Source organism: Bradysia coprophila, unplaced genomic scaffold (genome assembly GCF_014529535.1).
Source record: "Bradysia coprophila strain Holo2 unplaced genomic scaffold, BU_Bcop_v1 contig_94, whole genome shotgun sequence".
NCBI lineage: Eukaryota > Metazoa > Arthropoda > Insecta > Diptera > Sciaridae > Bradysia > Bradysia coprophila.
In genome coordinates this window covers 8,382,648-8,408,163 of record NW_023504022.1, presented here as the reverse complement: position 1 = coordinate 8,408,163, position 25,516 = coordinate 8,382,648, and the positions used below count along the sequence as shown (strand labels likewise).

The following is a 25,516-nucleotide window of genomic DNA, read 5'->3' as shown; positions in this document are numbered from 1 at the left end:
ATGGTAAGATTGCACAAGTACAATTACGTTTTATATGAAGTGTGAATTTTTGTTTTAATCACTGAGGTCCGTGGGTTCGCGACCAGTCTCGGGCACTTTTTTTATTTTTCTTTAAAGACACGCTGCTAGTTTTGAGAAACATTTGACGAAATTCCAATGATACAGAGTCGTTTAAGATCTAAAATTTGGTTTGAAAAGCTCTCTTTGAAAGCATATTTTTTGAGGTATCACTGAGGTCTGTGGGCTCGACCGGTCTCGACCAATTTTTATTCTCCGTTGAAGGCACTCAGATAGTTTTGAAAAAAATTCAACTAAAATCTAATGAGACAGTAGTTTTAGAAAATCTCTCCGAACGATATACCTAGTACTATGACTGAATGAGAAACGACAACTAAATGGCTAATAATGGTGCAATCAAGAACAAGACAATTTCCAGTTTTAAGAAAAAATTCGACAGTAGCATAATGGCATTGAAGACCACAGACGAAAAGGTTTGGCAGCAAAAAATGTTTTATTTCTCTAAATATTGGCATAATATGTCGAGACAAGTTTTTTTTTTCGAAACAAAAATAAAATTTGCTCGAAAAGTGTGAACTTCACACTGTGAAGGCGATACAAAACTTCAGTCAAGAATATGGGACCAACAATCAAATGTCCGTAACTAAAAATGATCGATCGGCAAAGATCAACAAAAAGAAAAAATACGAAAAATAAAACAAAATTCAGCAAAAAGGTACAAGCTATGATTCTTCGAGCCTACTGTACACGAATGCACAATACACTCTCGAACCACCAACGGTACCAGTAACTATGTCATTTTTGAATGTCGTATATGAACAGTATCGTGGTAAAATTGGTCTTAGCGAATTATAAAAAATGAAATGTATACGGAATGGTGTTAGCGGCATTATTACTTGACACACACACACAGACTCTCAATTAGAGTTGTAATTTTAGATGTGCTTATTTGACACTGCATCGATTGTTTGAATAATTCTTTTTGATATAAAGGCATCGTTTATTCTAAGTGACACTGCTGAAATAAACAACTTGAAATGTGAAATTTGGAATGATAATTTAGCTGGAAAAGTTCGGTTGTGTTTTCTTCTACAAACTGTTCGATTATGTAAAAAAGGAAAATATCAGCAATAATTTGTCATCAATTTGAAAGGATTCTGCAATTGCTGTTTTTGAATCGAAAGAAATCGTGCAACGAGAATTTATAGAATATTGGTAAAGTTTCCAAGTTTGGTAGATTTCACTACATCGATTGTTGTTGTGTAAACATTCCTTTTGTCTTCTAAACGGTTTGGGTGAGCAATGCGTACATTTAATAATAAAAAAGGAGTAGAAGGCTTTTCTAGAGCCGTACGAGAGACTGGGCGCAAAACTTTACACAGAGGAAAAAAAAAGTTGAAAATCTCACCTGTAGCTGGTAGCTCCAGGTAATCTACAACCGCATACAAAATATATATATATACAGCTGTTGTAGCAATTGTAGATTACCTAGAGCTAAAATTACCAGCCACAGGTGATATTTTCAACTCTTCTTCCTCAGTGTACCTCCATATTATAGCCTGGTGCATTCTCTATTGCATTCCAAAATTCAAGTCTATAAAAGTAATAGCCAGTGCCGCCATTAAACACCATTCATTGCAGTAAACCATTTTTGAAGCTAATTGCGCTTTTGTGAAAATCTTCACCTTATCTTTAGTGTTACCAAGATCAATACTATTTTGGCAGTAAAACTGCAACCGGTACGACTGCATTGCAGGCGCGTAGCTACATTGAGTGAAGTTGCAGTTCGGTTTATTTCTTCGTGTCATAACAGAAGCAAATTCCTCCATAGTCTTTTTTACGTCACGATCTTTGCAACGGACCAAAAGCAATAATAGGGCTCACAGCGTGAAGCTGTTATACTAATTTTAGGTAACCAAAATTTCTCCTTTTATAAATTTATTCAGGGATAACAGCAGAGACAGTAAAACAAAATTGCTCGAATTCATTGTTTACTGACGATTCTGTGTAGATCAAAACGTTGTGTCCTTTTTCAGGACGTTTGGAATCACTAAAAACTTTTCCAACAGAAATGCCTACTGATAAATCTCTAAAACTTAGATTAAAACAAACAGAGAGACAAACTCTCTTCCCTCCAATCCATGGGAGCAATTTGATTGATATACCAAATTAGTGTTGATGTTGATAAGTTTGCGCAATGCATTTTTTACTTGTGTAGCTTATCTTATCTTTACAAGTATTTTGAACTTGAGTTTATTTAGAGCAGTGGAAAAAATTGAAGTCATTTGTTGCATCAATCAAAGCACAGTATCAGATCGGTATAGGAAAATCGCATATCGAATTTTGTTCATGGCTTTTTATTGACCACAACCACAACAATGTGTAGAGTACTTAGCTAAATTTTATATTTGCAGTCAAGTATATTACCAGGCTTTTATTGCTAATTACGATGCTAGTGATATTGTTGTCGCTGTACTTTCTATAAGTGGGGCGTATCGTTTTTCCGTATAGGACCAAAGACTGTTTATATTTACACTGCCTGAAGGAAACGCTTCACTACCAGCGAAACCTGAAAGGCCAGCACCCACCAAATTGTGTGAAGGTTAAACGTAGAAGACGCTGAATTCGAGTCACTAGAAACAAAAATGATATTAAAGTTTGACACCTCAAACAGCAATCGATGTACGTACTCTGGACGTTCGATTCCGATCACAAAAGTTGTTGCAGTGTACCCAGCCATAACGCTTCCAGTTAATTGTAACGTTGTTTGCGTTCCCTGGTCACTGTTAAAAATTTGGTCAGCACTGTTCAGAGTGCGATAATCTCTTATAGCGCTGTATGGTAAAACATTAGAAACAGCGTTGTTCATATCTTCAGAGAAATACAGTTGACCAGTGTATTTGGCTGTGGTTGTATTCATGCCATAGTACAGTTTTATGTGAATGTGCACAGCCCGATTGACGTACCAGCCTAATTAGTAAATGCTAAGTGATTACAGAGATTCTCAGAATACAGAACACATACACCCAACCTGGATAGATTGTTTTGAATTTTACTTCTCCATTTGCATTTGAGGTTTGAATTCCACGAAGAAAACGCGAGTCATCTGTAGGTATACCGCGACTTGTGCCATACCCATTACCTTCACTTACGAATCCAGAATAAAATCCCGTTGCGTTGCATTGCCAGATATCAACAATGATATTTGGTAGAACTTCACAGGTCTCGGAATCTCTTATGACGAAAGTCAACTCTAGTGGAATTCCTTGTTCCCCGTCTGTAACATCTGAACGCTCAAGCAGCTTATCTATGTGATAAGGACCTTCGACCGATTCTGGTGCCAAAATACATGTATTCTGTCTGGTTTCGTCATTCGACAATAGATCACACTGGCTTTTATTTTCGGAAGCTTTGGCAGTTACAACAGCCAACAATAAGAATAATGCTTGCAGCAACATATCGGTTCGGATTCCGTCTCGCCTTTAATTCGTTACAAACTATAACTGGCTACTCTACGGTTTTGGTCAACGATTTTATAGAGAGTAAACGTCTAATCTTATCTAAATGTCGGTGATATAAATGACGAGACTTGTCACAATTCTTTAATTGATCATTACAAGATTTGGCTGTTAGACGAAGAGTCTTCAATGCATCACGAAAACCATCGAATTAGGGAAATTCATGAGTTTACGGCTTTTCAATGAAAATAATGACTTATCTTTGTTTAATTTGCTTTTTTCGCGATAATTTTATTAGAACTCAAAGTCAAGTGGACCGTTCTTCAAATGCATTGGACCGCTTTCAAATGAATCGTTCAATGGGAATTATGGCCGTTCATGACACGTGCCGATTCGTTCAAAACGGATACCGAAGCCAACGTCGACGCAGTTCCATTTCTTGGTTTTATGAGCAACCGAATCGCTAAGTCCATTTCTGCCACACCGGAGTTGGCCGAAATGGTTACTGATGTCCGAAGAAGCGAATGTCCTGCATATTTTTTGTTAAGCTGTCACAGACGGCAAGCATGTTCACAGTTTTACTATCTGATCTATTACTTCATTTGATCGAAGATTTTCATAGATTGATTTCAGAAATCTTTTACTTCATTTGTTTTGAACTTGCTTTTTGCTATATAAGAACTCTTTAGTCAGAGCTTGTCGTTTATTACTACTGTCGTTGTCGATAACAGAATTGCTTTGTTGCCTCTTTCATTGCATTAAATTTCAGTACCATGGCTTTCCACCTGTTGTGGAACATTAGCAGGTTACAGTGTTATTCGTTACATGATGGAACAATTTTGAGATAAGAGCAATCTCACAAGTGTGTTGTTAAGCAATAAACTTCAGTAACTGGGAGGTGCGTTTCGTCAAGTACAAGTGTACATTCTGGTCACTACAGTATTTTCGAGCTTCGGCTCAACCTACATGACAATGATTTTCTTCGTGAAAATTTGATATTTACATGTAATGCTGTGTTTTCGTAGTGGATATGAAATGAAAAGACCCTACAAGTTTTGGATGGTATTCGCAGGGGGATTATTTGCATGTAATATGATTTTTCGGATGGGACACCTCGTTCGGGCTATGAATCGTGAAATTGCCTAGAATATACCGTCCACACAACAGACACGTAAATAGCTACTGATTACTTCATTTCACAAGCTCCTAAAAAATTTGAAAATTTCCATTTTGAGATTATTGTATTGACGAAGGAAATATCAGCGGTATTTCTTGAATAATCTTGTCGATGTAAGAGCCGAAATCAGAAAAAAATAATGGAAACTCCCTCTAATTGGTAGATCAAGTGTTTTCCAAGTGTGTCATTTGGTTTTATCTTATCTGCCAAGAGGTACAACGTTTTTCAGCACTTGATGATGATAATCAATTAAGCTTACAGTCAACAGTGCAGATGCAGATTATTCAATGCCACTGGCAAACGCAATTTCAGCGCCAATTTTTCTATCTATTACAGACGGGAAGCATATGACCAGTATTATTTTCGGGTCTATTCGCCTAGTCGGTTGGCCTGTAGGTAGAGGCGCCACATTTTTTTATAGTTATAGTTATAGTTATACTTCAATCTCACTGTACTATTTTTTTGTGTAACAACTTCACATTGATTCATTCCCATCACAGCAGTGAAGTTTGTTCATGAAAAAATAATTCAGTGACAGCAGTCTTTTTATCAAGAAAAGTACTAAATTGTAGTAGATTTTACCCGTAGTTTCTAAACTCCATTCTCCTATTACCTTCATCAATCAAAGTAGGTTCAATCTGTTTATTTCAAATCTTGTACTTCAAATTCTTTAACATGCATTTTACTATATATAAAGGACCATATTACCCATAATTTTTGTCGTCGTTATCGATAACAGATGAATAACCGTAACCGTATGTGACAAGCTAAAATGCATGTATAAACGCAGCAGTAACGAACTTACTGCTTGTACCAAGAATTCATACCGTAGGTGTGCCAAAAATTTGAATTTTAAGTGAACGATTCGATGAAAAAGTGAACAGAAAAATACATTTCAACGCTTCATTGCATGAAAATGACGCTACGTTAGAAAGACCTCCGCACTTTCCATTTTGAATTTCGTCCGCACATACGGCGTGAATATTGAAATGGATGGAGAGAGATTTTTGGTTGTGTTTAAGACAGTAGTGGAAGAAAGGAGTTGCTAGCGAAGTGATCCAGAAAATTTTCAAATTTTCAAATTTTACAAATAATGAAATAAAAGATTTTTCATGTGTCGAGGCCGAAAACGGGGGTTTTGTAGAAATTTTCTCGGGTTTTCGGCCCCTTACATGAAAAGTTGTATACGAATCGGTTGTATACGGTTTTTTTAGGCAATTTCGCAAGTTGTATCCCGAACGAAATTATGCGTAAATAACTATTGCATCAAACACTAGTTATATAGAAGAACCCAGAAAAAAATTGACAAATCCTTCAAATTACTCAAATTCTAGAACTGATAGCATGGTATACCATGTAAAGAGATGGAATTTTAGGAACTAACATAATATAACCTCAACAGTCGCAAAAGTCCATAAGTCAACCTAATAAAACCTCAGAATTCCTTCATAATACTTATGTTCTAGAGGTGGGAACATAGTGTGCATGTGCGGTAACGTAATTTTAGGAACTGACCCACTACCATCTCAACAGTTCAATAAATCCAGAAGAGAATCAAAAAAAAACTCAGAGATCCTTCAAACTCCTTAAATTTTAGAACACGGAGAATGTTTCCGAGTAAATATGAAACTCGGTTATATTTTCGACTTTGACCAATTTTTTCCGCCATTTTGGATTCAAATGTCAAAAAATAAATTCAACCAATTTTTTTTTAGACTTTTATCTATAAGTTATCCTTTGGAAGTGGATTGATATCTTCTCTCGCTTACGAATCATATAAAAAAGTGACATAACGGACGCTCACCATAGAACCATTGAGCTGCCGTCTTGGCCCCACATCAATTTAGAATAAGGAATCGATACGGAACAACTTACAATCATCTTTACAACGATTTTGTAAGATGCACGATCCACGACAATCCAAGATAGTAGTAGCTGTCAATCTAAAATAATACACAAATGAATGTGACACACATGAGCTGCCATTCGATCACCAAACAGAAACAACTTCTGAGATAATAACGATGATCACACATACAAACAATTGAGTTTTGATACAGAAAGTGATTGTTTGTCGTATTACTGAGGTCCATGGGCTCGCGACCAGTCTCGACCAATTTTTTTTTTAAAGACACTTAGCGTTTTTTGAGGAAATATAAAGACAATTTCAATGAGACAGAGTCGTTTAAGATCAAAGAATTTGGATAGAAAATCTCTAGAAAATGGTAAGGTTGTACAACTGATTTGTATTTGGAATGTGACTGTTTGTCGTATCACTGAGGTCCGTGGGTTCGCGACCAGTCTCGACAATATTTTTTTTATTCTCCGTTGAAGACAGCTAGTTTTGAGAAAAATTCGACAAAAATCCATTAAGAAAATCGCTTAAGATTCTCTACGAAGAATATAGTACTATGATTGATATCAATCAACTAAATCAGACGACAACTAAATAACCAATAAGGGTGTTGTCAAGAATTCTACTCACTACAATTGAAAACACTTTACTTGGGGATGCTGTCCCCTGAACTTCTTGTTCAAAACTGATTTTATTTTCCCTTTTTTTTCTTCTGTTGCTTTGATTATCTACAACTTGATTTTCTCGCAAAGGATAACTCGATCACACATTGGAGTGCTTAGAACATTTCTTAACATACTCCCACCTTGACCTCTTATAATCACAATTATTAAGGTCAATCAAAATTGCCACCGAACCTGCTGGCTGGCGCTCAAGTCAAAAGTTGGGTTGGTGTTGCCTTCCATTCCATTTTCCAAATGCTGATTGCTGCTTTTACTCCCACCATCCAATTTTTCCGAATTGTTCTGGATTTCTTCTTGTCGCCTTTGCTTTACCGCCATTAAATCCTTTTTACAATCCTTGTTGACCAATTTTCAACTGCTTTAAATCACGCTGGCGAATTCCATGTTCTTTGAGAGAAGTTACTGCCTGTGCCCAATCCACACTCCGGTGAGCTGACTCCGGGCACATCCTCAGTAAACTTCTTTGATTACACAGCCATGTTTGCCCATCTTGTTAAAAGCTTGAGCCATTTTCTGTCTTTCTTGAGGCCTTTTCGTCGGCCGTTATTTTTTTTTTTTTTTTTTTTTTTTTTTTTTTTTCTTCAGCTGGCTTTTCTCCGTCTTAACTTCCTGTCAGCATTGTTTATCGTCCTAGTCTCTTTTTCCCTTTTCTCCTAAATGTCTTCAGATGTTTAATTTTCACGTGTCGCATGATTCGCTCTTTTTCTCTTCAATATTTCCTTCTTAAGTTCTTTTCTTTTCGTGCGTTTAATCTTCTGTTCTTCTCTTTAGCTTCTTTTTGTCTTTAATTTTTCTTCATTCTTCTCTCGCATCTCTCATGTCTTTCTTTCCTTCTTCTTGACCAAACCAATTTGTCTTCAACAAATTGAATGCTGTCAAACTTTCTTTCTTACAGTTTCACCTTCGACCAAACCAATTTGTCACGTACAAATTGAGTGCTGTCAACGCTTCTTCCTCTATCACTGTTTTCTTTTTTTTTTTTTTTTTTAGAAACAAAAGATCTCCATCGATCCCAGCCTGATAAATCTACCACTATTCTTTCTTTCTTCTTTTTCCTTTCTTTCTTTTCTTTTTTTTTCTTTCATCAACTTTGACTAAACTAACCTTTCAGTACTCTATTTAGAGTACCACTCATGCTTGAAGTGTCTTTTTACTTCATTACCTATCTTTCTTTCGCTACCTGTTGCTTCTCAGACCTACTATCACCGCACGCTGGGTCACCTGCAACTCACGAAGCTTTAATCTTTTTTTTCTTCTGTTGCTTTGATTATCTACAACTTGATTTTCTCGCAAAGGATAACTCGATCACACATTGGAGTGCTTAGAACATTTCTTAACAGGTGTAATCAAGAACAGTTTTAAGAAAAAATTCGACAATTCGATGAGAATGGCATTGAAAATCACGGACGAAAACGTTCGATCCCACAAAATGTTCCATTTCTCCAAATATCTGACCCGCTATGAATTAGAGATAATTCTTTTTTCGTAACGAAAACAAAATGACTCGAAATGTCAACAATAAAAAAGTAAGAAAAAGAAATCAAAATTTAGCAAAAAGGTACAAGCTATGATTCTTCGAGCCTACCGTACACGAATGCACAATACACTCTCGAACCACCAACGGTACCAGTAACTATGTCATTTTTGGATGTCGTATATGAACAGTATCGTGGTAAAATTGGTCTTAGCGAATTATAAAAAATGAAATGTATACGGAATGGTGTTAGCGGCATTGTTACTTGACACACACACACAGACTCTCAATTAGAATTGTAATTTTAGATGTACTTATTTGACTTGACACTGTATCGATTGTTTGAATAATTCTTTCTATTTAATTGAACAAAATTGCATTTTAATAGTGCTATATCGACGTAAAGGCATCGTTTATTCTAAGTGACACTGCTGAAATAAACAACTTATAAAGTCAGCCATACATTGCGATTGAATCACACAACAAACAACTGTGCATATGCATGATTCGAGATTACAATGGTGTTTGTATATAATACAAACAATCGAGCATATTTACATAGATTATGAGTTTCTGCTGTACATCTGAGTTCCGTGGGTTCGCGACCAGTCTCGACCATTTTTTTTTTTAATCAAACAGCTAATTTTGAACCGAAAATTAATAAAAATCCAACAAGACAATCGTTTGAGATCTCAGATTTTGGTTTAAAAAATGTCTTTCTGTGATCAACAGTCGTTCACTTTGACATAATGGATTTTACGCTTGTTGATCTAGTCAATGTTGATTGCTTCAGTCGTGGGTTCGCGACCGGCTACTGCCACAACTGAGTTTTTTTTTTTAGTTAGATCTATAGAACTGTTATTTTTGAAGGAACTCATCAATTTTAAGGTAAATGATCGTGTGACACCATTTAAACATGGTCTATTTTTAGAAATCTAATTCTTTACGCTGCACCGTTGCCGGATTGTCAAATATCTCCTTAGAATTTCATGTATTTACTCTCTAATCTCTTCAATTCCTCGACATCTTGTACTTGGACAATAGCTTCAATGACGAAGACCTCAAAGAAACAAAATAAATTTTCCATATCGATGACTTTTCCAACCGGAAACTTTTCATATCTAATTAACTAGGATAAAGAGAAATTTGAACAGAACTTTTGAAAATGAAGACTCAACCGAAATATCTACTGAACCATTTAAATTTCCTTGTCAGCCGCCTAATTGAGTGTCTTAACTTGTTTTTTTTAAAAGAATTTTTGAATTAAAGCGAATATGTTCTTGCTTCGGCAAATGCTAGCAATTAGGAGCAATTGGGACTACATAAGTAGTTTATACAAAATATTTAGAACAGTCGACATCAGTGAAATTTAGACATGAATTTGTTTCAGCTTTTTTTCAGCGGATCCAATATTTGCTTGGAACTTGTGACACTAATTACCCAAGCGGTTTACCCCTTGTAAAACTCGCATCCATCATTTTTCAATTTTAATTGTCTTTCGCGAACGTTCCCTCTACAATTGGTTGCCTTTACCATCGCGGTACCGTGACCTTTTTCCAATATTATATTGATTTTATAGCAAACCGCTCAAAGTCTTGTAATACTGAGACAATGACAATGTTCCAAAGCATTAATTCTCGTGTTCTACTTTACATTTCCTCGAAATTCCATTCACAGACAAACAACTTCCAATCTCTTGTTCACTATTTTTGTTGTTTGTTGTTGTTTTCCAACATAGTTCGATTGAAGCCGTACAAATAATTCAAATCAATACGACCCATGGCACATCCAACGGCTTCATTTAACATTCGTCATATTTCACTGAAATGGTTCGGTGTATTGCAATTTTTATTCCATTCGACCAAAAAAAAAATGTTTTTGATACAAAACACACTGAAGATATTAACTTAAGGTTATATGCTCGTAATCCTGTTAAAAATGGAATTTATTTTATTTGAAACTAGCGAGGAAAATTATAGTTTTAAACTAGCGAGTAGATAGAAGGCAAACATTGTTTGGACAACCTCTCATTCGTGTGGTTGCATTCGGCCTGAATTATTGCTTTTTCGTTCTGGAATTCGATGTGATAAACGTTTAGGTTTCGTGCTTTTTTTCGAGCTGCAAGTTGAGGTCTGCTTGTTTTGAGGGAGTTGTGCCTGGGTGGATACTATCACAATGGAGTGCTGTATGTCTGAAGAAGCTAAAGAACAGAAACGAATCAACCAGGAAATCGAAAAGCAGCTGAAGAAGGATAAAAGCAATGCAAGAAGGTAAGTGTCGAGCCTTCTCGGACGGTCATAAAATAAAATTCCAATTAAAGGAAATTGTGAAAACAAATCAAGTAATAGATTCGGTGGTGTCGCGGTCTGTGAAAATTGTAAATGTTTTTGGTTGCACCTTAAAGAGATATCTCCGTCGCACAGTATCAGTTCATGTTTTCCTGTAAATCCTGAACAGTATACTCACTAATTTGAGATAAAATGTGTAAAGTGATAGTGGCATTGTTGAGAGATTGCCACCTATTCTGCGTAAATAAACGGGGAACGTGTCTGCGTCCGGTAGTGTCTTTAATACAACGTGAAAAAATGAAGAAATTTCATTTACTACCTGCCCCATACAAAAGTTGACCATTACACAGCAATTTACCCCCTGCGAAAACGATCCATTATGTGTGACTATTGACTATTTTCGGTAAATTTTTTCCTTTTTTCTTTGTGGAAATCAACTTTCACATGGGGTAAGTAGTAAACCAGAATACATTGGATGCTGATACGTATTTCATTACTTCGGAAACAACTTTGTGATAATCACAAACTGAATCGTGTGGTTTTGAGCAACTTGCTTTGGGAGATGTTTTTGGACAAGTGTAGTTGCATGCCTCTCCTTCAGGTCTGCACTTGTCGAAAATACAGTCGCTCAAAAACACACAACTGGGTCTGCCTTTTTTACAAAATTGTTATCTCATGTAATGAGTTACTTTCTCAGCATCCAATGTAACCTACTACTTAGCGTCGTTTAGAAAACCATCCCGTACAACTTACCTTTACTTATCACCTTTGCAATGTCGAGTGACGAGAAATTACAACAAATTTAAACTCAGTTCGATCGTCTTCTACCCTTTCATGTTACCAGCTTGTACTAACCAATCGAAAAGTTGTTCTTTAGCATACACGGTTGGTTTGAAACGAGATTAAATAGGGACCGCCGACCACCAATATTTTTTTTTTTTTTTCATATTTATAATGAGTGATGGACAAGAACATCACACAGGAAAAAATTAGCCCGAACCGCTGAGCCGTTTCTGAGAACCAGTGGATGCGCTACCACAAGCAGTCAGACACAGCCTGATCACAAATTTTAATGGGGATCGGTAGAGGGAACAATTCTAATATCTTCTGTGTAAAAAATATTGCTTTCGGTCATTTGCTCTCGGAGCAATAACTGTTGAAAGTCAAAATTTCACCATTTTCGAAGAGTAATATATCCCTGACAAAGTGACCGACCCAGCCAGTTAAGATTGATTCGAGACGCGGTTAGTAAGCTCTTTCGAATGACGAAAAAAAAAATTGAAAATATTCTTCTATGTTACATTTTCAGAGAAGTTACTTTTTCCGCTACCCTCGGTGAAATTCGGTCACTTCTGTACCCTTCTGGTAGCTTTATTTCAAACTTATTTTCCGCTAATATTGTAGCCTGAGGAATAAGCTTTTCAACGATACCAAACATGCCATACTTGATCCCCAACAAGTACTGTTGATGATTCAGTTTTTCAATCGAAGTCACTCTACTCGCAAATCTGAAGCCCTCGAAAACGAAATTATTAAATTTCAAGATAATATTACAATTGAATGTCTTTTACTCAATTATATGTTAGGTACCGACTCAGAGAGTCATTAAAGTCCACTTCTTTTCAAAAAAATCTTTAAATTTAATAATTTCGTTTTCGAGGGCTCCAGATTTTCGAGTAGACTGACTTCGATTGAAAAACTGTATCATCAACAGTACTTGTTGGGGATCAAGTATGGCATGTTTGGTATCGTTGAAAAGCTTATTCCTCAGGCTATAATACTACGCGCAAATAAGTTTGAAACAAGGCTACCAGAAAGGTACAGAAGTGGCCAAATTTCACCGAGGGTAGCGGTAACTTCTCTAAAAATGTAACTTAAAAGAACTTTTTCAAATTTTTTTTTTCTTCATTCGAAAGAGCTTACTAACCGCGTCTAGAATCAATCTTAACTGGCTGGGTCGGTCACTTTGTCAGGGATATATTACTCTTCGAAAATGGTGAAATTTTGACTTTCAACAGTTATTGCTCCGAGAGCAAATGACCGAAAGCAATATTTTTTACACAGTATATCTTAGAATTTTTCCCTCTACCGATCCCCATTAAAATTTGTGATCAGGCTGTGTCTGACTGCTCGTGGTAGCGCATCCACTGGTTCTCAGAAACGGCTCAGGGGTTCGGGCTAATTTTTTCCTGTGTGATGTTCTTGTCCATCACTCATTATAAATATGAAAAAAAAATATTGGTGGTCGGCGGTCCCTATTTAATCTCGTTTCAAACCAACCGTGCATACGTTTGACTGCTGAGTTGATGATACTCAGCATAGTATTTCAATAATCGTATGAATTTTAGGCATACACTGAACCAAGCTTTCTAATCCTTAAGAGAACTCAAACTGTTACTGCTTGGCTGTGGAGAGTCTGGAAAATCGACATTCATCAAACAGATGAGAATTATCCACGGTTCCGGTTACTCTGACGAAGATAAAAAAGGTTTCTGTAAACTGATCTACCAAAACGTGTTCATGTCCATACAATCGATGATCAAGGGAATGGAGCAACTAGGCATCGAGTACAATGATTCATCCAATGGAGTAAGTAAACGGCTTACGTTCACCAAAGACCTTGCTTTTATTTTATGATCACGTAGGAGAATGCCGAACTAATTAAAGGCGAAGATTTTGAAATGGTGATGACATTGGAGGCCCAATTCTCCGATGCTATTATGTCGTTGTGGAGTGATACAGGAATACAGGTACCCTCAGCTCAGACTCAAATTTTTTCGCATTTTTTACTCACCATTCTCCCACAAACTAAAATTCTAGGCGTGTTACGATAGGCGTCGTGAGTACCAGTTGACGGATTCAGCGAAATAGTAACTCCTTCATAAAACCAAAATCCGTTCCGTCCTAAGCACAATTGATTTCTTATTTAGTTATCTCGATGACATGGCACGCATCCGAACTGATGACTATCTACCAACCGAACAAGACATTCTACGAGCTCGTCAACCTACCACGGGAATCATTGAGTATCCTTTCGATTTGGACGGTATAGTTTTCCGGTAAATGAGGATTGAAACATTGTTATTCTCTCGGACAGTATTCAATATTGTAACTTTCCTAGTATGGTTGATGTGGGCGGCCAGAGATCCGAAAGACGTAAATGGATTCATTGTTTCGAGAATGTGACTTCGATTATTTTCTTGGCTGTACTTAGTGAATACGACATGATGTTGTTCGAAACGAATGAGGTAATAACGAGAAAGCTCTACTTGATCGTTGTAACTGTTTCACTAACTTATGTGTGTCCCCAGAATCGAATGAACGAATCGCTGGCATTGTTCAGGACTATCGTTACATATCCATGGTTTGCCAATTCCTCGATCATTCTTTTCATGAACAAAAAGGATTTGTTGGAAGAGAAAATCATGACTTCTCATCTGGTCGATTATTTTCCCGATTTTGATGGTATAATTGAATTGTGCAGTTGAGTGGCCCCCGAACAGCACTAACACAGAACTTGAATTTCAGGCCCGAAACAAGATCATGCATCGGCCAAGGACTACATTCTAAAAAAGTTTTTAAACGAAAACCCGGATCCGGACAAAACCTGCTACTCCCACTTCACCACTGCCACCGATACGGAAAATATTAAGCTTGTGTTCTGCGCCGTCAAGGACACGATTATGCAGAATGCACTCAAGGAATTTAACTTGGCCTAAATTGAAAAGCGAAACCTTCTTTTGTTGAAATTATACGTGCAAAGTGAAGGCTAAACCCGATCAATGTGCGACCTTTCGGATAGTTTCAAACAAAACGAAAAAGAAATGAGAAATGAGAACTGTGTGCTGCTTCAAGGTGAATTTTATAATGTTTTTATTCCACACACACAAAAATAAGAACCGTGAAACTTCGGCGATCCTATTAAATGCTTTATTTTTAACGCGGTTTGTGTTGTTTTGTAATCCATACCCGAGGACACGTTTGAAACTTGAACGCGTTATTTCGTGGTTATTTCGAAATTCGTGGTGAAATGAGGCCAACTCAATCACCAGCTATCGACGGACTGTGTTCATATTTTAATAAAATCTGTTGAAGTAAACCAATTCGTATCAAGCAGTTGGGAAAGACTTAAATGAAAAGGTGTAACTGATCCGTTGATCGCTGAGCTGATATGCAAATGGCAATGTGGAAGGTTAGTTCCGAAAGTCGTTAGTTTATTCATATCATGCCCGCACGTTAGTAAGCTGGCGTGTCGCAAGTCCACTACCAAAAATGTTTTACAAAAATTTTTGAGGAGGGCGGAGCATATTTACAGCAACTTTTTGACTTTTCTCCCTTAACGGCCCTGAAACTAGGATACTTGGAATCTAGAAATCCATACGAGTTCAACGAGCTATCACACGTTACTGCAGCTTCAAAATTGGCCGAGATATTGAACTTCGAAATATTGATGTTTGTAGTTTCTATGGAAAAGTAGATCCAACAACTCCTAATCGTTTCTATAGATTTTCCTGAAATTTTGGTTAATAATGCCCTAAAAATAAGAATGGAATTTTCAAAAGTTGGATTCGTATCTTGGAAGCTAGAGCTCTTCAAAGTCTCCATACAAATGCCATATAAAAGCCTATTTGTATGTGTGTGTGTTGTATATTTTGGTGCATGATATGGATAGTAATCTGCCGTAATTCGCATGTCGGACTTAGTGCAAAATTTAAACAAAAGAATTCTTTGTTTAAATTTTGCACTAAGTCCGACATGCGAATTACGGCAGTAATGTGGTGAAAGGTGTGTGTTGTTTTGGGATGTATTTCTTGTAGGGAATTGTTGGGATCATTAAGTATTAACTTCCACTAGGTCGGTTCCTAACTTTTGGGATGACAGATGATTCCTCTGGCACTTCCTAACTTCCATCGGATTTTTTGATGGATTTCAGTTATATTCGACATTAGTGAGATGTTCCAAGGTTGGTTCCCAACTTTTGGGATGACAGACGATTCATCTGGTACTTCCTAATTTCCATCGGATTTTTTGATGGATTTGAGTTATATTCGACATTAGTAAAATGTTTCAAGGTTGGTTCTATAAATTTTGGGATGACAGATGATTCCTCTGGCACTACCTAACTTCCATCGGATTTTTTGATGGATTTGGGTTATTTTCGACATGAGTGAGATGTTCCAAGGTTGATTTCTAAATTTTGGGATGACAGATGATTCCTCTAGCACTTCCTAACTTCCATCGGATTTTTCCATGGATTTGGGTTATTTTCGATATAAGTGAGGTAAACCAAGATTGGTTTCTAGATTTTGGGATTCAGACTGATTTCTCTAATTTCCATAAGGTTTTTTGATGTTGTCGAAATGACATACTTACAAAAGTGGTGATATCAGTAAAAAAACCCTTCAAGGGTAAATGTGACGCAAGTCCTTTATCTTACTTACAAAATAACTGATATCGCTGAGGGTGACGCATTGTGCGTCGTACGCAAAAGTTTTATCAACAAAAAATTGACTCAAAAAATTTGTGAAAGAAAATTTTGCAAAAAGAAATTTGCATCACAAGTGGCAGATGTTGAGGAACGTATTGTTAGGAAAATGATTGAAAAATGTACTGAAAGAATTTAAACGAAAGAAAACCGAATTTATCCAGTGGTCTAAGTTCACATAAAATTGGGGATGGAATTGCGTCCAAAATATGTTATACTCACGCTGAACTGTCTGATTAGCATTATAGCAATGTTTTCGATGGATATGAAAGACAAGTAGAATTTATGGACATATTTTTGCCCGAGGCATTTTTCAAATCAATCGTTATTACTATGAAGCTGTGCAATAAGAATCGAGCTCGGGTTAACCCAAACTCAGTTGACAGTTTGACGTTTCGGCGATAAAAAGTGTTTCGGAAAAAGTCAATAGTTTTTAGCGAAAATTACGCGTTTCGGAGTGATATAGAACAGGAAAAAGTTGCTTGTTCGGTAGATAAGCACGTGGAAATTGTCGGTTCGGTGGAGTTTAGCTGGAAAAGTGCCGGAATTCGATTAAAATAGCGTTTGGAAAGTGAAAAATTTTCGCGTGAGACAGTCGGTAAGATAGAGCTTTGACAGGTCGGCAGTGCTGCGTGACGTGGTTTTAGTACAGACCGGTGACTGCTGAAACAGTGTTGCCAGTCAAGCCGTTGAATCGCGCGCGAATTTGTTTGAATGGTCAACGGTCGGACTTCTCGTATATAGGCTGTTTTTCCATTTCAAACGTTTTCGATCTTCCTCATCAAGCCATGTCGTCAACAGACAACGCGGATGGTGATGTGCCGATGGCAAATGCGAATGAAGTGCAGAATAACCATCAAAACGGAACGGATAGTGACGTTCTGGAGTTGCATGACAATGATGGCCAGCTCAACTTGTCACAAAACCTCAACAGTGGCGTCGAAATCCGTACGGAAGTACCGTCTACGCCAAATGAGATCGTAATTCAGGGCCGAACGAATTTAGTTAAGGCAAATGATTCGACTCAAGAGCAAGAGCGGTCAAATCGTTCTGGTCGTAGGAAGAAAAAGCCGTGTGGATCGGAGAAACGTCGGAGGCGTAAGGCGAGAGAATCTGCAGGTGAGTCAATTGCTAGCGCGTCCGCACCTCAATCGCCACGGCAAATGAAAAGACAGAGAAGCCCTAAACAGGGTGAAGGAACTACTCCTCCACCAAAACGAGTGCTTATAGCGACACCACCAATGATTCAAAAGGCTGTAGATTTTAGACAAGCGGTCAACGAATCATTGACGCTCTATGTGGTGGGAGCAACCGCTAGGTTGAATACGGACCAGGTGAAAGAAGTCCTGGGTAACATCATCTGGGAGCTGGAGAAGTTCATCGGATCGAGGACGATGGCGCCAAGTCTTCACGATGTGAAGGAGGGCGAATCGGAAGTCGAAGTAAAGTGTGCCGATGAACGGACGGCCAACTGGTTGTGTGCGATTGTGCCTAAAATGAAGCCCTTCAGAAAGGCAAATCTGAGGGTTATCACGAAACAGGAGTGGGAGAATGCCTATAAGCCCCTGCGTATGCTAAGGATGAGCGTCACAGTTCCCTGGCTTACAAAGGGGCCTTATTTCATGGACGTTCTGCGCGCTCACAATCCTTTTCTAAGAACCAGATACTGGGAGATCAAGCACATCGAGTACCAGGGTGATAAGACGAGATTGTTCTTGAAAGTAGATGAGGCGTCGGTGGAGATGTTAAGAGACAGAGGTTTCAGAGCCTTCTGGCTTCTGTTCTCTATACAATTTAAGCTTGACCAGCCGCTCTTTGAGAGGGGTACCGGCAACGGTGGCCCATCAAAGTCGTCTACGGAAAAGACTTCGACTGCGAATTTGGAGGCCGAGAGAAGGGCTGTCACTTCGACGGTAACTTCCACGGCAAATGCAGCGCCAACAGTCTCGTCAGTGACCGCGACTGCGACGAAAACCATAACGAATGTCAACGGAGAGGTACGTGTTACGATAACGAAAACTCCTGAGACACCCGTTGAGGTTACAGCACCGAAACCGGACATGGCTGAAACTTCCATTCCCAATCCTGAGAATGAGAAGGCGGTCTCCTCTGGGAATAGGTCGCTTAAACTGGACGGTGGCAAAAAGGGGTCGACGAGGGCTAGTCGCAAGACTGGAACCGTCAGAACCAATTTGCCTACCGGAAGGTTCACACCGAAAAAGGGCTCTTCGACAACGAAGGGACCTTCTTCGGGAAATACCGCCCATTAAGAGGCTGGGTCGAATAATTTCAATGTAACCATCTCAATGTCGAAATGGCTAATCGAGATATCGAATTTGCACAAATTAACTTGCACCATTGCAAAGCTGCCACGGCTAACCTTTGTCGCGACATAGCAATGGAGCACACAAGTGTAGTGTTTATCCAAGAACCTTGGACAAATAAATCTATGGTGATGGGCTTCGGCCATCACAGAAATAGAGTCTTCATCGCAGGCAATGGTGGGAGAACGAGGGCGGCTATCTACGTGGCCCCCAAGTTTCAAGCCATGCTAATGCGACAGTTTTCGGACGAGGACACGGCTGTAGTAAGAATATCACGAGACGTTGCTCACGGGGGTGACTTACTAGTAGGGTCGTGTTATATGCCAGGAACGGTGGATACGCCATACACCCAGCTGTTAACTAATGCCATAGAATTCTCTAAGGAAAAGGGTGTGCCAATTCTCCTAGGCTGCGATGCTAATTCGCATCATACGGTCTGGGGAAGCACAAACATAAATCCCAGAGGCTCTCTATTGCTACAGTTCATAGCTGGTGCGGACCTCGATATTTTGAATAGAGGTAATGAACCAACGTTTGTCACAAAAGACCGAAGGGAAGTCCTAGATATTACTCTCGCTTCGAAGGGCCTGGCGAATCAGATTGATTCGTGGAGGGTGTCTTCAACGCCCAGTTTCTCGGACCATAGGACGATAAAGTTCAGACTGAGAAATGGGGCAGTGAAAGTGGTGAAATATAGGAATCCTAGGCGGACAAACTGGGAACAATATAGGGGATTTTTGAGGCAACACGTAGAGGATAAACTGGAAAAAGGGATGCCGAGATCCTCGGCAGAGTTGAACGAAGCTGTGAACAGCATTACGTGGTTGCTGACGGAAGCCTATGAAAGCTCGTGCCCAGAAAGCAAAGAAGTCAGGAAAAAGGACGGCAAGCTCTGGAGCGCTGAGATTGAGAAACTCAGGGTTTCTGCGCGGAGAGCGTGGAATAGAGCAATGAGGACAAATCAGCACGTCGAATGGGCTGCGTACAAGGCGGCTCAAAAGGCTTTCAGAAAGGCTGTTCGAACGAGGGCCAGGGAGGCATGGAGGAGATTCTGTGCGGAAATGGAATATGTCCCCGACTATGCCAGAATCCACAGAGTCCTCTCCAAGGACCCCAGGCTCCTCCCGAGCTCCTTGAGGAAACCCGACGGTACGTTCACGGAAAGTGGAGAAGATACGGCAGAACATCTGCTTCAAACCCACTTCCCTGGCTGTGGAGATGATAAAGTCGAGCCCAGGCCGCAAGATCGTTTTCCTCCATCGGAAGAAGATTGGGCACTGGCTAGACGAATTGTCACTAAGGACAGGTTGAAGTGGGCGATAGGTAAATTTAAGCCGTATAAGTCAGCGGGAAACGACGGTATTTTCCCGGCTCTACTGAAGGAGAGTGGAGAAATACTGTTGGAACCGCTGTGTGATGTGTTACGGAGCTCCTTGGCACTCGGTCATATACCGGCCGAGTGGGAAAGAGTGAAGGTAACATTTATTCCTAAACCGGGAAAACCATCTCACTGTGGAGCTAAAGACTTCAGACCAATCAGTCTCACATCTTTCGTCCAAAAAACGTTGGAGAGGCTGATCGATTTTTATATCAGGGATGAAGTGCTGAAGCGATACCCGCTGCACATCAACCAGCATGCCTACCAGGTAGGTAAGTCAACGGACTCTGCGTTGCACAAACTGGTAGCAAAAGTGGAACAGTCGCTCGTAATTGGCGAAGTGGCCCTGGGATGTTTCATGGACATCGAAGGGGCCTTCGACAACACGGGCTTTGACATTATCCGCCGAGCGCTGGAGGAAAGGGGAGTCGGACGTATGGTTGTGAGATGGGTCAGTAACATGCTCAGAGACAGGTCGGTGGAGGCCAATGTGTGTGGTCAGAAGACCAATCTCTGGGTAGCAAAAGGATGTCCGCAAGGCGGTATCCTTTCACCGATCCTATGGTGTATGGTAGTGGACTCTCTCATCAAAGAACTGGTCGATGAGGGAATCTACGCCCAAGGCTACTCGGATGATCTAACGATCCTAGTCAGAGGAAGCTTTGAGAGTACGCTAGGCGATCGGGTCAGAGTCGCACTGAAGATAGTGGAGCGCTGGTGTAGCGCGAAAGGGCTTAGAGTTAACCCAGGAAAAACGGACCTAGTGTTGTTCAGCAGAAGGCACAAAGGATCCGACCTCGTGGGTAATACGAGGCTCTTTAATGTTGACTTAGCGCTCTCTTCTCAGGTAAAGTACCTTGGGGTCATACTTGACAGCAAACTCAACTGGATAGCGCATGTAAAGAACAAGGCGCAGAAGGCTCTAGCGGCTTTTTGGATCTGCAGGAACTCCTTTGGGAGGAACTGGGGTCTAAGGTCGCAGGCTATTCTGTGGCTATATGAGGCTGTCATTAGACCCATGGTGAGTCACGGTTCCGTGGTATGGTGGCCTAGACTCGACATCGAAAGAGCTAGGAAGGAACTGGGTGATATTCAGAGGCTAGTATGCATCTGTGTTACTGGAGCCATGAAAACCACGGCGACTGCGGCCATGGAAGTGCTACTAAATTTGCCACCTCTGGACCTGGTAATTAAGGCCAGAGCGTCTGCCACAGCAGACAGGCTAGCGCAAAATGGCTGGTGGACGCCGAATTTCCTGCAGGGGCATGGAAAAATCAGGAACGTGATTGCGAATCCTGTGTTTAGCATGCCTAGGGACAGGCTGACGCCGGTAGTTGACTTTACCAGGAACTTTGATGTTAGGTTCCCAGGCAGACAGGACTGGCTAAACGGCTGGCCCACAGATCTGCATAGGGAAGGTAAAGTCATATTTACCGACGGATCTAAAACCTCGGTAGGGACCGGAGCCGGCGTTTTCAGACCAGAAAGCGAAGAAGGCAGCTGGTTCCACCTGGGTAAGTTTGCCAGCGTCCCCCAGGCGGAAGTCTTCGCAGTGCTCAAAGGAGTTCAAGAAGCTCTGCCTTTGGGAACGCAAGGAGAGGACGTAACGGTCTGTATCGATAACGAGGGGATGATAAAAGCAATATCGTCACCCGTAACGATCTCCAAGCTAATCAAAGAATGTAAAGACTACCTAAACTCGGTGGGTCAAAATAACCGGATTTGCTTGGTTTGGGTCCCCGCACACTCTGGCGTGGATGGAAACGAGAAGGCGGATGAGCTTGCCAAAGCAGGCTCTGCTGCTCTCGTAGACGGGCTTGAACCGTACCTACCTATACCCGATTCGATATGCGCAAAAGCGAGATCGAAATGGGTGGAGGGTAAACACTTGGAGCGCTGGAATGCGTACGAGGGAGGCGCTCACACGAAGCGATTCTTCCCGAGGCCGAACGCTAGATGGGCTAAAGATTTGCTCAGCATGGACCGGAAATGCATAAGGAGAGTGGTTGGTGCAATTACTGGACACTGCGGGCTGAATCGGCACCTCAATAAGCTAAGGCTCTCGGCGACTCCTTGGTGCTCCTGCGGATTAGAAGAAGAAACGGGCATACACGTCATCTGTGAATGTCCTAAATTTCTTCAACTAAGACGCAGGCTCCTTGGAGATTACGTCGTACAACCCTCCGAAGTTGTCGCCCTGGGACCTGCCACTTTGGACAGATTCCTGGCGGCGACCGGAAGGTTGTCTTGATTTAAATGATGACCGGGAAGGAAACAAAGGATCACAAGATCTGTGTTTCAAGATCACCTAGGTGATCGTCCCACCCTGATAAATCTAAAAAAAAAATAACCCAAACTCGTCTTGAAATGAGCCTGAAATTTTCAATTTTCGGTTCAACTTGAACCGTACCGAACGTGAGAATCTGAACCGAACCTAAACTTTTACTTTCGGATTTGACACGAAAATGACCTGAACCTGAAGTTTTCAGGTTGTATCAAGTTGGGTAACCCGAAACTGTACACATTCCTGCAGAATTGACAAATTTTCACACAATCGGGTTGCCCGAACTTGACCTGAAAGTGAAACCTTATGTTGAGTTCCGTTTCGGGTTGCTCCACCCTAGTGAAGAGTGAATTGAGGAGTGATGAAATGATCAAATCGAAATGAAATGACAAGGAACAAGCCACCTGTGGAAGAACATCTGAAAAGCACTGACTAAGTAACAAAACATGAGTCGTGTATTAATGGTATTAATGACCGATTCGGGGGTCACATCTTCCAAAATGGTCAGAGCTAAAAACTGAGCACCCAATTTAAGAATTCATTTGATTTTATTTCTTATCTTTTCTTCGGTTTTATGTTTAACAATCGAAATATTCCCATAAAAAAAATAGAAATTCTTTTCTTATCTTAAATCCAGTTGAAGTGTGACCTCTTAACTGACTAGATTTTCCGTTTAATTATTTAAAAAACATAGAAATTCATAAAGTTCACATCTTCTCAATAATGATATTCAGTCTCAACAGTATCTTATCGTAATCGTAATGTAATCGTGTAAATGTATCCTCTGTCTCACAGCATTCGCTTCAATTGTTTATCGCTTTGTATTCCTTGGATGTCATTGTTGCAACTCCGCTAGCAATGGCTTTATTGCATAAATTGATATCGTTGCTAATCAAAATCGTTTCGCGCGATTGACGCAACAGTTGTAGGCAACAATTGAGGATTTTATCGTCGGCATTTATCACATCGATGAGATGTGAACAATCTTCGGTGGCTTTTTGACCTAAACGAAACGGAATTTCATCAATTCACTGGCGCCTTTCGTAGTTTCAGACGAAGTGTCTCCGGTTCTTCAAATACAAATTGGGCATGGAAATTGCACACCGATCAAAATATTGAACGAAAAATTACTGGAGGTAAGCATAAATGCGGCGCAAGTGATTACTTGGGTTCATTGGCATAAATGCAAAACAAACATGTTTTGTCGCGATTACTTAACAAATAGTTCAATTGAGTCGTCGTAATGGCAAATTCGAGGGCAAATTGGAAAACAAAAGCGATCACCGACATAGACCGTGACTCCGGTGATTTCGAAAACTTACCCTGCAATCTTTGCGTCTTCGATTTCAGTTCGTTGAAAATGAATCTGATAGCAGCAGACGCTAACTGCGAGATCCGTGAATCACCCGTCCGTCCTTTCAGCCGATCCAGTTCCTGCAGCACAACAAATGGCACCAGAACGTTGTACTTGCCATCTGTTTGATTAGAAAGTTATCACTCGGTTCATGGACTTCGACTGATGTGATTACACTCACCCCTTTGAATGGTGTCTCTAATGCAGGACAATTCGTCGAGGAACACATTAGTATCTGGTACAATGTACGCGTGCTTTGACTCATTGTAGACGAAATTCTCGACTTCCTCGAATACATCACAAGGTTCCCAGTCCATAGGTTCGTCCTCGTCGATGGTTGCATGGTGATTGCAAGTATTGGGCGATGCGGCCGATGATAGGCCAAACTCCGATTGGATTATGGTTAAGGCATGTTGTGCTGATTCGCTTGGTGTGTTCGCACATTCTGAATTCAAACTGTGGCGCAGTCGATCCAACCTGTTCTGGCCAGGAGTTCTCGGCGGAAAAAGGCTAGGTATTTCGTCCGATGGATAGGATACATTGGTGTCATTCGTGGATGGTTTGTGTGGTGTACGCACTTCCGCCGAGCGATTAAAATTATTCGTTCGTGTGGTGACATTTTGAACGTCTTTCAACTTCGATTTATTGGCATCGGCTGCACTGCTGGTCTTTTTTATCACATTTAACCGTCCCGAGTCAGTTCCATTTTTTCGGCCGAAATTTAAAAGGCGATACTGCTCTGGTGTTGCTTGTTTGAGCTGCTCGGCCAAGTTCACTCCACGGGGCTTAGTTGACAAAGCATTTTTGAGTGGTTCGCCAATATTCCCTCCACGAAGCTTAACTGGAGATGCATTTTTGAATTGTTCGGCCACATTCCCTCCACGGAGCTTCGCTTGCGATGCATTTTTGAGCTCTTTGGCCAAATTGTGGAGACGATCTTGTGCTGGCGTTTTTGCCTGGCTCTTCTTAACTACAAGAAAAAATTCATCGTAAGGCACTCACTGGAACGTAAAACATTGCTGAAGCGATTCTCACTCTGTTTCGAACTGCTGCTGATCTTGAGGTTTTTCCCGTCATTTTTATCATTACCCTTGGGCGATTCAGCTAGTCCCTTATCTCTCGACTGATGTTTCCGCTGTTTGTCACCAGGGGATAGTGGTACAGTCCATTGCGACTGCTTCGTAACAGTGTTGTAATAATAAGAGCGATCAGGATGACTTTTCGATGGTCTTTTAATCCAACAATCGGGCAGGTCGTCGTTAGTGACGGAGGTTTTATTGTCCATTGTCACGATATATGCATCGATTATAAGTCAAAGTAACTCTCGTACTGTATGTTAGTTGACAACACGGGTACGAGTTATAAATTTGAAGGCAAAAGAAACAGTTTTCTTCTCTAGTTAAATATTTGTTAACACAGTCATATGTTGTTGACTGCACACATTGTTGGTTAAACAGATGTTATTTAACGACTGTATTGCCAGATGCCATCAGCTAATTATCGATTTGGACGAAGCGGGAAATTTTCATCGAACACAAAATTTTGAACGAAAGCACATATAGACTATTATGATCAGATCGAGAAAACCGAAGACTAGTTAATTATAACTTGCCTTGGGGTACCTGTCCAAATATTTGCTTCTCTTTCAACATGTTACGATGCGAGCGAGAGGACCGAAGACCAGTTTATTATAACTTGCCTTGGGGTATCTGTCAAAATATTTCTTTCTCTCTCATCA

The 25,516-nt window shown here is 40.1% G+C and overlaps 3 protein-coding genes across 3 annotated transcripts; 1 reads left to right on the top strand and 2 right to left on the bottom strand.

Annotated features, from left to right (window-relative positions):
* Nucleotides 1–2,547: 2,547 nt before the first annotated feature.
* On the bottom strand, nt 2,548–3,535 carry LOC119085283. Its single transcript, XM_037195638.1, has 3 exons — nt 3,050–3,535; nt 2,709–2,988; nt 2,548–2,651 (listed from the first exon to the last, which is right to left on the bottom strand). The coding sequence occupies exons 1-3, from the start codon at nt 3,474–3,476 to the stop codon at nt 2,549–2,551; spliced, it is 810 nt and encodes a 269-aa protein (XP_037051533.1). The 5' UTR covers nt 3,477–3,535; the 3' UTR covers nt 2,548.
* Nucleotides 3,536–10,642: 7,107 nt separating this feature from the next.
* LOC119085270 (G protein alpha q subunit-like) lies at nt 10,643–14,897 on the top strand. Its single transcript, XM_037195622.1, has 8 exons — nt 10,643–10,935; nt 13,335–13,542; nt 13,599–13,703; nt 13,774–13,823; nt 13,884–14,012; nt 14,075–14,201; nt 14,265–14,418; nt 14,482–14,897. The coding sequence occupies exons 1-8, from the start codon at nt 10,841–10,843 to the stop codon at nt 14,670–14,672; spliced, it is 1,059 nt and encodes a 352-aa protein (XP_037051517.1). The 5' UTR covers nt 10,643–10,840; the 3' UTR covers nt 14,673–14,897.
* Nucleotides 14,898–22,951: 8,054 nt separating this feature from the next.
* LOC119085255 (transcriptional protein SWT1-like) lies at nt 22,952–25,232 on the bottom strand. The gene is made up of 4 exons (XM_037195592.1): nt 24,814–25,232; nt 23,960–24,748; nt 23,747–23,899; nt 22,952–23,427 (listed from the first exon to the last, which is right to left on the bottom strand). The coding sequence occupies exons 1-4, from the start codon at nt 25,061–25,063 to the stop codon at nt 23,228–23,230; spliced, it is 1,392 nt and encodes a 463-aa protein (XP_037051487.1). The 5' UTR covers nt 25,064–25,232; the 3' UTR covers nt 22,952–23,227.
* Nucleotides 25,233–25,516: the final 284 nt, after the last annotated feature.

Coding starts and splice junctions, on each gene's coding strand:
- LOC119085270 (XM_037195622.1), top strand. CDS start 10,841: ATGGAGTGCTGTATGTCTGAAGAAGCTAAAGAACAGAAACGAATCAAC. Junction 13,704..13,773: donor GGAGTGATACAGGAATACAG/GTACCCTCAGCT, acceptor CTAAAATTCTAG/GCGTGTTACGATAGGCGTCG. Junction 14,419..14,481: donor TTATTTTCCCGATTTTGATG/GTATAATTGAAT, acceptor CTTGAATTTCAG/GCCCGAAACAAGATCATGCA.
- LOC119085255 (XM_037195592.1), bottom strand. CDS start 25,063: ATGGACAATAAAACCTCCGTCACTAACGACGACCTGCCCGATTGTTGG. Junction 24,749..24,813: donor CAGCAGCAGTTCGAAACAGA/GTGAGAATCGCT, acceptor TTTTTCTTGTAG/TTAAGAAGAGCCAGGCAAAA. Junction 23,900..23,959: donor TAGAGACACCATTCAAAGGG/GTGAGTGTAATC, acceptor CTAATCAAACAG/ATGGCAAGTACAACGTTCTG.
- LOC119085283 (XM_037195638.1), bottom strand. CDS start 3,476: ATGTTGCTGCAAGCATTATTCTTATTGTTGGCTGTTGTAACTGCCAAA. Junction 2,989..3,049: donor ATTCAAAACAATCTATCCAG/GTTGGGTGTATG, acceptor TTTACTAATTAG/GCTGGTACGTCAATCGGGCT. Junction 2,652..2,708: donor ATCGGAATCGAACGTCCAGA/GTACGTACATCG, acceptor TTTTGTTTCTAG/TGACTCGAATTCAGCGTCTT.